Raw genomic sequence first — 14,134 nt, forward strand, 5'->3', positions numbered from 1 at the left:
AGATTTGGAAACAGCCTAAATGCCCATCAGCAGATGAGTGGATTAGAAAACTATGGTACATCTACACAATGGAATACTACGCTGCTATAAAAAAGAAGGAATTCTTAGCATTTGTAGCAGCATGGATGGACCTGGAGAGCTTTATGTTAAGTGAAATAAGCCAGGCAATGAAAGAAAAATACCACATGATCTCACTCATTTATGGAAAATAAAGAACATTATATCCTGATAAATAAAAAGATAGATACAGAGGCAGTAAAGCACCCAACAGACTGTCAAATTACAGCGGGAAGGCTGGGGAGTGTAGGGGAGGGAGGGAAATAGATCAACCAAATGACTCGTATGCATGTATATAAGCACACCAATCGACAAAAGACACTGGGGGGTGGGATGAGGGCATGCGACAGGGGGTAGGGGAGGCTGGGGGAAGGTCAATAGGGGGAAAAAAGGAGATATATGTACTAATATATGTAATACTTTAAACAATAAAAAAAAATATTAAAAAAGAATTGACACTGTTTCAAAGTACAAGAACTCCCCAAAATAAAAAACATAAACACGTCTAGTGGTCATAGGAAAGTCTTTGTACTGCTCCCAAATTCTTGAATAATTTTAATAAAACTGGATTTGCATAGTCACACCCCAAGAATTTTCGCTGTTTAAATCTTGAAGAACCAAAACATTTCACCCACCGTCAAGAGCAAGGTGGGAGTGAGAGTCTGTCCCCACCATTTAAGGAAAAAGAAAGAGAAAAAAAGCAGCAGACAAGCCTTCCCTGGGGTATTTCAGGAGGAAAGATGGAGGGAACCTCCCGAGGAGAGGCGAGGGCTCTGCCCTGATTCCCAGCGAAGGCACCGGTGGGTGTGCGGCCACCTGTGGTCTCTCTGCCGGAAAGGAGGCTGCGCTTCCGGGAGCCAGTGTGAAACAGGAAGGAGGCCACACACGGAATGTGCCTTTGGTATGACAAGCAATGCGAGCCCAGCCTCTGTGAGGAAGGTGAGCTGATTGCAGTTGAAGCAGCTGATGGTGAAAATCGTAGTGTGCTGCCACCCAAGATTTCCCTTTCGCCTTACACTTCTAAAGACAAAGCAGCCGCCCTGTGGTCATGGGTCCTGATGTCCCCGGACTTTTCTCACTGGAGTTGTCCCTGTGACCCCAGAGTGGTCCTCTGGCCCTGGAGACAACCGGCAGGAGGCTGTGCGGGACAACCCGCGAGCCCTCACCTGTGCGTGGCCACCTCTCAACCGTGGGTAGAAACCAAGTGTTCGTTTTCAACACCCAGGGGAATGAGCTCATTTAGACTTTTTATTTTTACTTTATATTAGAAAGGAAATGGTTTAATTGTAATTCTACTCGTGGGAGTAGCTAGGAAAGAGAAGGTGCTCGGACGTGAGCCATCACACAGGAGGGCGAATGCCAGCTATCGAACGTACCTTGATGATTTTCTTCAGGACAGGTGGAGTGTGGGTTACAAGAGAGCGTCTTCTCATCGGTGTTTCTCCTCTTTTGAGAGGTGTATTAGGAGGTAAGTTTTCATCAAATAATTCAGGTCTCAGATGACCCCCAAAGGAGACCCGCCTTCTTTTTAAGGGCTTCCCCTCAGTCTTACCTAAAGGAATGAATACAAACGGGAAAGGGAATGAAAAAACCATCCTAGTACTTGTGACTCGTTTCCAATTGGTCTTAAAGACAAACCAATGATTCCTGATGCCGAAATACCTTCATTCTCTGGTGATGCCGGGGAAGCTAAAGGCGCTTCAAGAGCTCACGACAGATCGGGGCCAAACCATCAAAATGCCTGGCCCAACTCGACCGTACAAAGACGTTCTTTAAAATGCTGAAAATGGCTGGATGGACACAGCTAAAGGAGATCAGGCTGACGCAGGGACGCTCACTGCGGAGCCGGGGCTGAGGGAGATGGATGCTTTAGCAGGGACCCGAGAAAACTTTCCCAAAACACACATACTTGGGCCTCACCTGGACCTGGCAATTCTGGGACCCCAGCCCGCCATACATCTTTACAAACCAGCCATCAACACCATGATCCTGGGCGTCTCATTTCACAGCCACATGGCTCTGCCCCGCGCACCCTGCAGAAGCACAACCTGCAGGGTCAGGGCCGCCTCCGACGCCTGGAGACCCTGCGAAGGGCAGGCTGCCCAGGAGTCACGGGGACCACAGAGGCCCTGCCTCCGCCACTCACGGGGGGCATCAGGTTGTCAGCTTCCGCACTTGCCGGACAGAGAGAACTGCCCGTTATCTCCACCACCTGGCCCGCAGACGCTCCCGCTGGGCACTCCTGCTGCTGGCACGGAGGGTCAACGTGTGAAGGTCGGGAAAGCTCGCAAAACAGCGCCCGGCACAGCAGCTCGTGGGAACAAATACCCGAGGGCCACCCTATAATAACACCTTCCCCAGGGATTGCCACTGATTCAGGGTCAAGCCCGCAGGACACAGATGCTTGTCCCTCAGAATGAAGTTGCTGGGCAAAGCGATGCTGCTTATTCTCCTTTCTAGGTTGTGGCAGGACTAGAACCAAGCATGTCCGGAGCAGCCTCCAGCCCCTGCTATGTGGGTCCTTCTCTAACAACCCGCACCTCCCGTCACTCCCGGTCCCATTAGCCAGGTCTTCAGGACACAGCTCTCGGCGTGTACAAGGGACATGGATGTCGGGCTGTCCCCTTAGTCCCCTGGCTCCTCTGTCACAAAGCGGACTGTTATTTTAGAAAGGCGGTGTCATAAATTCATACCTAGACACAGGTAACATAGGTACATGCGAACGTTTGGGGAAAATGAATTTGAAGTGAAATAAACTTACTAAGGGAATCGCCAACGTTGCTGACATCCACTGCACTGAGGCCCGGTGACCCGGCGGCGGCGGCGGCGCCCTGCTGCTTGGGCGTGCCCAGGGCCCTGCCTGGAACCTTCCGCTCCGTGCGGACCAGCAGCGGGGAGAGCAGGGTTTGCTTTGGGATCTCTGTTCCTGTGGTGAGAATGCCGACACTGGGAGACGGGCTCCTTCTCCTTTTTCTGGAAAAGACGTTTTCTGCTGTATTTCTAAGATCGCCAGCGCTTGCACTTTTAGTGGGTGTTGGCTGTCTGGCTGAGAGCCTCCTGGGAGCGGACGCGGCACTGTCTGCCACGAGGTCTTCACTCTGCTGTAGACTCACAGGTTCACCCCCGTGGGTGACACTCAGGTCTCTGCTCCGGCGTTTCTGTGAGAAGTTTTGCTGTGAACACTGGACTGGGGTCTTAGCTTTGGTCATCTCCGTGGGGGGCATGCTGGGACTCGCGGTGTCCTCTAGAGTCTGACCCAGTCCTTCGCCCACTCTCTCTGCCTCCGTCTGGCTGCTCCGACCAGATCTCCGCCTGGCCTTGGGTGAGACCCGTGGTTGAGTGGCGCTCTGTGAACCACCAGCACTTTCAGATTCCGATGCACAATGGCCCCGTGATCCCGATTTTCTACGGTTCTGTGGAACAGTCTCTTTCTCTGATTTCACATCTAACTCTTCCTTCATAGACTCATAGAGCTTCCGAAAGGGAGACTCATTCTCTCCATCCTTCTCCAGATCCTGTCCTCCATTCCAGCTCGCGACGGTCACACGGGAACCTGCTCCGAACCCCCCAGCAAGGGGCCCCGCTGCGTTTCCGTGGTTATCTCCAGGGGGCTCCGAGGAACCATCTGCTGTGCCTTTGGTAGTGGGACCTTCTGAGCCGCATGAGGGGGTGCGGGTCGCCCCGACATGCTCCCTGCGCTCCAGGGGCCCTCCTGAACCACCCTCTTCAGTGACTTGTGAGCGGGCAGCATTGGGATCTTGAACTTTCCCATCTTGAAAGCGAGATATGAAATAAGAAACAAGTTCCAGATGTTCTCACTGGTTAACATGTGCAGTATTCAAATCTTAAAACTGTTTCAAACTATCTTATAACCTAGCTCTTCACTTAGCCTACACGTTACCGAGTGTCCCAAATGTGTAATAACAGTATTCTGATGCCACACAGTATATCAGATCTAATATTATGATCTGATCCAAATAAGTAAATCACATTCGTCTCCTGTAACTAATCTGAGATAAAATGCTGTTATCCTATTCAGAACTCAGCAGACCACTGAGCAAGACAATTTATTGACGCGGCTTCTCCAATAAGCCCCCACATCACTAGAGAAGAAAGGTAACTCAGGGTCTGCCTGAGCCTGGACCTAGGACGTGTGTGATATTGGTGTCCCCTCCTTGTCATTATGCTATGGAGAACTGACCTTGCAGATCTGGAATGAATGAAAAACTACTTACCGGGGTTGGAAGAGAAGCTAGACCTTGAGACCCGACTCGGAGATGCCTGTGAATTGGTAAAGAATGAACAGCAATTTAGTATCTTTTGCGAAACCGACAGTCAAGTTCATTAAAATATCCTATTTATCGATGATCATCTTTGCCTAACTGTTCTTATAGGACTTTGAGAGGCTGAGAAATGGGCCCGAGACTCGCAGGTGCTACTGCTCAGAATGTAAGTATTTCTTAGCTGATTTTAAAGATACAGCGATGGGGTGCGTGTGCTCCCAGCCGTGGGCATGCACACCCTCCTGCCGGAGTAAGGACATCTGCCTTGCTGCCTGGCTCCCAAGTATGTGCTCTACCAGAAGCCCTGGTTGTGGGGCCTCGCACCATTTCTAACAGTGCTTTTCAAACGGTTTAATTCGTCTGAGTCAGCTGGAAGGTCTGATTGGCTTGATCCCCCATTCAGGAACCGGGCAGCTTCCCATCTGGTAAACAGAATCTCAGAGGAGCTGCTGAAAATGGAAGGCTCTTGCAATAGGCGTTGAGAGGTTATTAGTAAAGGAAAAGGAGGGACTGCTTCAGGCAAGGTCACCTTTCCTTAGAGGAAGGAGCAGCATGAGTCTCATTAGGCAGATTGGTGTTGCACAGGAAGTTGCCGAGTGATTGGGTTACAGTTTCATTCCTGGGAGAGGTTGAACCTGCGGTTACATACAGTCACGCACCCGTGAACCTGGGGAGTACATCCTGAGGCAGTTTTGTTGTTTTCAGTTCTCTTACGCAAACCTGCATGGTGCAGCCTACTGCACGCCTAGGCTATATGGGATAGCCCAGGGGTGGGCAAACTTTTTGACTCGAGGGCCACAATGGGTTCTTAAACTGGACCGGAGGGCCGAAACAAAAGCATGGATGGAGTGTTTGAACTAATATAAATTCAAAGTAAAGGAGCGGAGGGGAGAACAAGAGAACCCTCCGCTCTTTCGGCTCCGCGGGCCAGATAGAACAGCCGAACGGGCCGGATCTGGCCCGCGGGCTGTAGTTTGCCCACAGGCTGGTATAGCCTGTGGGTTCCAGGCAACAAACCTGCACAACGTGCTACTGTGCTGAATAACGTAGGCACCTGCAATGCAGTGGAGTAAATGTTTATGAAAAGGTGTAATGAAAATGTGGTGTGCGAGATAACAATTGGTACACCCATATGGGGCGCTGACCCTGAACGGAGCTTACAGGACTGGAGATTGTTCTGTAGGCGTCAGTGATTGGTGAGTGAATATGAAGGCCTAGGACGTACTGTACACGACTGTAGACTTTATAACACTGTACATCTAGGCCATGAAATTTACAAGAAACAGATTCAATCAAGCACAAGAGAAAAAAATATATACATATACACAAAATATATACATACTAGAGGCCCGGTGCATGAAAATTCATACATTGGGGGGGGGGGGGGGGTTCCCTCAGCCCAGACTGCCCCCTCTCATAGTCTGGGAGCCCTTGGGGGCGGAAGGCGACCCAGCGATCAGGGGAAGGCGATGCCCCATCATATCTCTGCTGCTGCCACTGCTGGCAGCGCAAGCCTCGGCCGGCCCTGGTTACCTGAGCCTCGGATGGTCCTGGGTGGCTAGGGAGCTGAGGGGACTGGGCACCGCCAACTTGTGGCTGTGGGCGCCACCATCTTTGAGGCCGGGATAGTCAATTAGCATCCTCCCTCCTTATTGGCCGTGGGTGCCACCATCTTTGAGGGTGGGGCAGTCAATTAGCATACTCCCTCCTTATTGGCTGTGGGCGCCGCCATCTTTGAGGGTAGGGCAGTCAATTAGCATACTCCCTCCTTATTGGCCATGGGCGCCACCATCTTTGAGGCCAGGCAGTCAATTAGCATATTCCCTCCTTATTGGCTGTGGGCTCTACCATCTTTGCAAAGGCGTGAGGGTCAATTAGCATACTTCCTCTTTATTAGATAGGAAGGATGTAGTGATGGAATAAGAGAGGAACTCGGAGCTGAAAATTGTTTAAACTGAACTTTTGTGAGTTGCTATAAATTCCTCAGACTTCCTGTCCTCCATCACCCATCAGAAGGAAGTTAAACTTCAACATCACCGACACTCAGCACCGTGAACCTGCCAGAGGCACAGAATTACTGACTTTATACCTGGTGTCCCCAGAGATCGGCACAGGACCCGTGGGCTCCACTCCACGTGTGTGCTCTTGGCTGGCAGACACCTGGGTGTGCCTGAGCCCAGCAGTTAAGCAGACACCACAGTGCACCCGAAGCACTGCCCACTTGGGGCACAGGACCAGCCCCAGCACACCCACCTGGACCCCTGACAGCGCTGCTAGAGAATGTTCTAGAGGCCGAGGAGCAACCACAGAATGACATGTATTTAAGATATAAAGTCCAGTATTGTTTCCAAGAAGGAAAAAAATGTATCATCTGAATAATTATGGGGGAGGGAATATCACAAAATATATCCAAAGGCAAATAATTTAACTTATTTCTTTAATCAATTTCCAATTTCTTGATATCTAACATGTTGCCTCTCAAACTTCCCATGGGAAGGGCCAGTTTCTAATTTCCAACCTGACTAAATAAAAATGAAGTAAAATTTGCCCTGCCCAGGTAGCTTACTTGGTTGGAGCATTGTCCCATAAACCAAAAGGTCGCAGGTTCGATTCCCAGTCAGGACACATACCTAGGTGGTGGGTTTGATCCTTGGTCATTTCCTAGTTGGGGCTCGTATGGGAGGCAATCGATTGATGTTTCTCTCTCATATTGATGTTTCTCTTGGGGGGGAAAAATCAATAAAAACATCCTCAGATGAGGATTAAAAAAAGTAATCTAAGTTCACCTTGTTTTAATACCTTGGTTACACTCTCCTATTATAATGGGTACGTCACCCTCCCTTGTGAGAAACTGTTCATCAATGTACACATAAATGATTTCCTGTCTTCATGCAAAAGAATCAGAGCCCAAAGTTTGATTCCACCCCACCCCGGTCACCTGTTCACGTCTTTGTCCTGGAAATTCAGCTGACTGGCTTCTGTTCTGATGACTGTCATTTTCATACCTGAAGTGCATAGAACGACAGACACATATTCGGATTACTGATCTGCAGCCTGAGTATCTGATTAATATCCAAGGAATAAGGAGCAAACTTCAAGATGTTACCCCAATCCTGGAAATAAATTTAGAGTGGATTGCCTCACGTTTCTTTCAGAACAGGAGTCTGAGGTTGGGCACCCGGATTAATTTCTGAACACTGATCAGCCTGTATGATTTACCCTCCCTGAGTACCTGCTATGTATGGACCTACTGCAGTGGGAACAGAATCGGTGTCCGCTAGTTTACGTTCATGGAAATCAACCCATGGCTTGAAAGGCTAACCAGGAAGCCAGGGGCGGCCGATGCCTGAACCACTGTGATGTCACTTCCTGCAGAGACTAGATCTATGCGCTACCCTGAAAGCACTCTGATCCCATCGGCCCCCACTTATTCCATCTATGTCTGAACAGAGGCAGGCACGTTGCAGGAAGATGAGATATTTAGCAAGACACATCGTAGTCCTCACAAAACCTCAGGTACCGCATCACAGAACAGCCGCTTAAAAGGCAGACGGAACCTGGGTACCCGGTGAAAGGGCCTGATTCAAACTTAGATGCCACCTGAGTGCCATCGGGAGCAACGAGGATTCTGGGATGGCTTCTCAGGGAGCAGAGCTCTTGATCCAGTCCTCTTCCTAAGATCTGTTTCCGACACACTGTTGGAGGTAGTCAGTCATCTCAAGTAATGTGAACCTGAACAGCATCTCCTTTTGGGGAAATAGTTCTGGCCTCGGTTTCACATCAAATACTTCCTACCTAGAGCTCTCTAGTCAATAAACATGCCCTTTAAAAATGAAGCAAATTTGCCGAAACTGGTTTGGCTGGGTGGATAGAGCGTCAGCCTGCGGACTGAAAGGTCCCAGGTTTGATTCCGGTCAAGGGCATGTACCTTGGTTGCGGGCACATCCCCAGTGGGGGGTGTGGAGGCAGCTGATCGATGTTTCTCTCTCATCGATGTTTCTAGCTCTCTATCCCTCTCCCTTCCTCTCTGTAAAAAATCAATAAAATATATTAAAAAAAAATAAAAATAAATAAAAAATAAAAATAAAAATGAAGCAAATTCACAACAAGCACAGAAAAAGAAGTGCCTGGATGCCGGGAGGCACAACAGACAGTACCAGTATTTAACGAAGGCCATAATGAAGGCAGCGCTCCGCTCAGCAAAATGGGTGAAAAATGACCCAACTCCATGTCTCTTGAAGAGACACAACTTAGATTCAAAGACGCAAAGAGGATGCCAGTAAAAGGATAGAAAAGATATACCTGCAAACAGCAACCGGAAGAGGGCTGGAGAGGCCACGCCGACACAAAAAATAGACAAACACTGTTCTGAGACCAAACCCGTGTTATAATGATACAGGGTCCATCAAACACACACACAACAAAACTGATTATAACAAACGTGCCCCTAACAGCTGGTTCCAAGAGACAACCTTAACCTTAAGGATTGTGAAAAGTTCAAAGTATGTGATAAAAAAAAAAAAGTAGTGTGCAATCCTAACCAAAAGCACTACTGAAGGCACAGAACACGTCAAAATGATACCCACCAGATCATTCTAAACTGAAACACAAGCACAGAAAGGAAACTGCCACGAGCTGAAAAACAAAATGCCCTCAATGTGTGATTTTAACTCGCCTGTGGCAGTAACGAAGAATCGGGGGGAGGGAATGACTGTGATTCTAGAATCTGAACCAAATGGGCACAGACCATAGACAGAACACTGCACCCCACAGCTGTAGAACACACCTTCTTTCAAACACAGATTAGTAAGAAGTTAACCCTATGGAATCGTAAAGCAAACCCTGATGCATTTCAAACATGAAGTTACTCAAACGCCCATCCAGAGTGAATAGATTGTGAAGGTAACTGTATATTTTATTTCAACGGAATACTTATGCAGTGAGGACATCCATGCTCTGAATGCCAGCACCATGAGAGAAGAAATCAGTTACAGATATGTCCGTCATTACTACAAATGGATGGAGTTTAATAAACAGGCAAAACCACAGTGGTTAGGGATGCAGGCTTACGCAGTAAAACTCCAGGCTTGCATGCGATCAGAAAGTGTGGTCAGAGAAGTAAGTAGTGATTAGAAGTTGCGTGAAAGAAGCTTCAGACATCTTCTAAGTGTGCTGTAGGTGGTGGATTAGTTTGCTGGGGCTTCTGTAACAAAATACCACACACTGGGTGGCTTCAACAGTTTCTCGTCTCACTGTTCTGGAGGCCGGAAGTCCAATATCAAGGTGTCAGCAGGGTTGGTTTCCTCTGGGGCTTGCTTCTCGCCTCGCTATGGTTTCCCTTTGCCACCTGTGCACACGGTTGTCCCTCTGAGCACCTGCTCCCCTGGTTCTCTCTGTGTATCCTCATCTCCTCCGCTTTAAGGACACCAGTCAGACTGGATTAGGGCCTATTCTAAAGGCTGCATTTTAGCGTAATCACCTCTTCAAAGCCCTGCCTCACGTTCCGAGGTCCTAGGGTGAGGACTTTGACGCCTACATTTGGGGGAGGGGGAGGGCATTCAGCCCAAAACATGTAATGATCACAGGGCTGGTCACGCCTGTCTGGTTTTGTACCTTCCTCTAGGAATATCTTTTAGTTTAAAACAATAAACTAAAAAACGTTGGCAGTGTCTCAACACTTCCCACAAAGTGAAACTGCTGTAGGACCAGGCCACCCCTCCTCGGCAGCATTATGGGCTCTCAGATCCTTGAACTAGATGGCGTCGGCTGCACATGTCCCTGTGATTTCAGGTTAGGAGTCAGCGTGGAGAAAGTCCATCTCAGACACTTGGCCATTCATTCACCCGCCCTACGGAGAACCACAGAAGGTCTGCGAGGCGGGTTCCTGGAGCGCCAGGAGGCCCACCGTTGCCACTGACCTGAAGGAGCGGTCAATGACCGTGATCACGTCCCCGTGCCTGAGCTGCACAGGCCCGTCGATGGCAGATCCATTCACCTGTGTTGGGTTTGTGGCACTGAAATTAAACAAGACTGCCTGGAAGTAGAAAAAGGGGGAAATGTGTAATACACAGCTAACACGCGAAGTGAAGACTTTTTAAAACAGACTCCCAAGCCCCGCTAACCTTCTGGTCATTGACTTCAATTTTGCAGTGCTGTTTGGACACAACAGGAAGCTGGATACGAATGTCACACTCAATACCTCTGGATTGAAAAGAATGAAGACTTTTTTAGGTTGTTGCATTTAAAAAAATCACATCAATGTAATTCAAAATAAAATAGCGTTTGACTATGTTTGGTCTATAAATGTAATGACCGTTTGACCAGTAGCTATGACACGCACTGACCACCAGGGGGAAGACACTCAATGCACAGGCATGGAAACAGGGAACAGACTGATGAATCTCAAAGGGAAGGGGGGAGGGCGGGAAGAAAGATTCGTGCACCAGTGGGGTCCCTTGGCCTGGCCTGCGGGGATCAGGCCAAAACTGGCAGTCCAACATCCCCTGAGGGGTCCCTGGTTGCAAGAGGGTGCAGGGCCTCTAAGTAAAGAAATAATAAACTGGGTAAACCTCAATGATCTCTAGATTTTGCAAATAATTTTTACAAATATTGTATAAGCAACTATTTTAAATCTTTAAAAATTAAAGATAACTACACTAGAAAACATTATAATATAAAGTTGATTTGCCTTTTACTAAGATTATCTATGCTTAAAAGACCCAACTAAAGGAATATTTTACATCAGTTTGGAGAATGAACATTACTTTTAATACTCTGCTTTTTTTTTTTCCAACAAAAAGGTTTATGTTCACTTGTAATGTTAAGTATAGCTTAAGGTTTAATCATCACAAAAATGCTGTATTTTACGCCAGCACTTCTCTGTGCATGTTTCTTTATAGACAAAAACAGGATTACATGAGCACCTATATCAGGTGTTCTTCAAAGGATAAAATGAGTTATGCACGTCATCATTTGCCTGGCACACACTAAATGCTATTACTTGTGAGCTTCTTACTGTTGTTTTAAAACTATACTCCATTTATTGACAGACGCACAAGTCTATCATTGAAAATACTAATCTGCAAGCAACAACAAAAAAAACCCCACATTCTCTAGATTTGACTTGTCTTTTCACAAAAAGCTAACCCCAGCAGGAAGCACAGAGAGGGAGACTTCCAAACCCACAGAAACCCATCAGAGGCCCTCGGTGAGGTCCGCTGGGGGTCCCCGTTACCATCCCGGGGTTTTATAAGTTTGAACAACTCTAGACTCTCATCTCTGTACTCAACTTGAACCTCTGGAGTCTAAGATCTCTCTTCCCACCCACGTCCCAGGACCAAACACTTACTAATGGCTTTCTAAATGACAGAATCGTGCCTAAAAACGTTAATCATTGCTGTATAATAACCACAGTTACTGCCATTCAACACCAACATGTTTTTAAACATTTTTTTTTCTTTCCAAAAGAAGCTATGAAAAGTGAACAGCTACTTTAAGTCAAAGGAGATAATTTGATCTTCAGGTGAGAGACTATTCCAGGAAGAGAGACTATCTCATTAGGACTGAGAAGCCGTTTGGCAGGAGACTGCCAACTAGGATCACCGTAGCTAGTGGCTCTTAACCTCGCGCTGCTGACCTTTGAGGCCACAGAACGCTTCCTGGCGGGGACGGACCGGTACAGGTCGGGCGTGTGGCAGCATCCCGGACCTCTGCTCACTGATGCATGAGCCTCCCACAGGGTGACACAGGAAGGCGACCAGAGAAGCTCTCAGAACACTGGCGGGAGGCCTTTCCCTCCCATTTCATTTTTCCACAAAGACCAGCAAGCCCCACAGAACTCCCTTCCTTTGCTCAGCGGCGTCCCCAGGATGTTCAGATGAACACAGCTGTTTTCTAAAGAAGCGAATTGGGTCCCTAACTGGTTTGGCTCAGTGGATAGAGCATCCGCCTGCAAACTTGAAAGGTCCCAGGTTCGATTCCGGTCAAGGACATGTACCTTGCTTGTGGTCACATCCCCCAGTTGGAGGTGTGCAAGAGGCAGCTGATTGATGTTTCTAGCTGTCTATCCCTCTCCCTTCCTCTCTGTAAAAAATCAATAAAATATATTTTTTAAAAAAAGCGATTCGGGGTACTGCAACCATCTACACTTCTCTCCATCTAAGACGTGCGTCAAATCAATTTTAACATGTATGCTTGCCTGAATCACCAGTTAATAATATAAACATTGTCTTGAAATTCTGTTTGTAATAAACCCACTCCCGGGAGTTGACAGTACACAGGAAGTCCCCAGCCCGGGTGACAGCGGAGGAGACGAGGCCCGTTCATTTGTGATGAGGATCTTCGGGTCTTTCACGCTAAACTGTCCACGCGTGCGCAGGGCTCACCTCCCAAACAAGCAGGTGCTCAGGCTCAGTGGAAAGTGGGGGCCGTCCAGCCCGCTCCTTTTGATGGTCACGAGGCGACCTGCCGGACCCATTTTCTAAGAGAATTGGAGAACGAGCCGCCGGACGGGAAGGTCAGGCGGAAGCAAACGTAACAAGCAACTCTTCCCCGCAGGACCACGCACTGAATAAAACAACAAAAAATAGAACACGCGGGATTGCGGGGCGGGTGTGCTACTCTGAAAGCAAAGAGCCAAGCGGTCACTTGTAAGTCACCGAATGGGGTTCCCTGTTCAATTCACCGGTGCCCTGTCGCCGGGCCCCCACCTTCTCTGACAGCTGGGGAGCCCGGCCAGGCCCCGGGCTGCCCCCAGGGCGCCCTCCTGCAAGCATCGCCCCCGAAGACCCGCGGCCAGGACGCCGCCCACCAGGGTCCCGTCCCCTGGGAGTTCCCTCCAAGACCCCTGTGGCCGAGCCCGGAACGAGCCAGGCCCAGGCCGCGCTCCCGGGGCGGTCCCCGCACCGCCCCGAGGGGTCACCGCGGGCTCCCGTCCGCGCCCCTGGCACGGCCCCGAGGGGTCAAGGCAGCTCCAGCCCCGCCCCTCGCACTGCCCAGAGGGGAGTCCGCGACTCCGGCCCCCGCCCCCGTGGCGCCCAGACTCACCGACGAATCGCTGCACCGCCACCCGTGCGTCCACTGCTCGTCCGGGCGCAACCCAGGTCCGCGCGGTGAGGAGCCCGCCCCGTGTCCACTCGCACCCACCGCCCACCGCCCGCCCCGCGCTACAGGGTCGGGGCCTCAGCCCGCGGGCGCGCGCCCACCTCCACCGCCGCCGCAGCCCGCTCCCCCGCCGTCGCCCTCCCCAGCGGCCCGTGCCCGCCCAGCCGCGTCCTCGAGCTGCGCGGCGTCGGCGGCGCAGGCGCGGAAAGCCTCCCGCCCCGTTCTCCGGATTCAAACGAAAACAGCGATTCAAATTTGGCGCGAGACGCTGCGATTGGATGCGGCGGGGCGGCGTGCAACCAATGGGAAGGGGCGAGGGGCCCGGGGCGGGGCTAGGGAGGCGGGCCGGGCGGGCTCCGCTGGAGGGGCGTGGGGAGCGGAAGGGGAGGGAGGAGTGAGAGGGGCCGGCCGGGCGGGCTCCGCGGAAGAAGCGGGCTCTGGGTGCTCACCGGGGACCCCAAGAAACGGGCGGGAACCCCGCTTGCAGCCTCCTCTTTAAGGACCCAACGCAGCTGTACAGTGAACACTTGTACACAATATGCTGTTCATTGCTGGAAGGTTTAAACATTTTTAAAGTTTTTTTGTATGTCCCCAAAGATAACTAGTTCTTATAAGCCATTTCCCAGTTATACACGTATCATTTTCTCCCAAAAACACACTAAAAAGGTCACGTTGTTCTACATTTGTGTTCT

At 49.9% G+C, this 14,134-nt stretch overlaps 1 protein-coding gene across 1 annotated transcript in view; it reads right to left on the minus strand.

The window, feature by feature from the left end:
• The window catches only part of MKI67 (marker of proliferation Ki-67), a gene marked incomplete at both ends in the record, with an annotated part of 35,367 nt that extends 22,551 nt beyond the window's left edge, over positions 1-12,816 (minus strand). Inside the window, 6 exons of the mRNA XM_080687856.1 lie at positions 1,434-1,609; positions 4,293-4,338; positions 7,279-7,345; positions 10,259-10,374; positions 10,463-10,541; positions 12,725-12,816. Coding sequence (XP_080543982.1) covers positions 1,434-1,609; positions 4,293-4,338; positions 7,279-7,345; positions 10,259-10,374; positions 10,463-10,541; positions 12,725-12,816 — 576 coding nt within the window. The remainder of the gene's footprint in view (positions 1-1,433; positions 1,610-4,292; positions 4,339-7,278; positions 7,346-10,258; positions 10,375-10,462; positions 10,542-12,724) is intronic.
• Between the last annotated feature and the right edge of the window lie 1,318 nt (positions 12,817-14,134).

This window comes from Plecotus auritus (genome assembly GCF_963455305.1).
Source record: "Plecotus auritus genome assembly, chromosome: 9".
Classification (NCBI taxonomy): Eukaryota; Metazoa; Chordata; class Mammalia; order Chiroptera; family Vespertilionidae; genus Plecotus; species Plecotus auritus.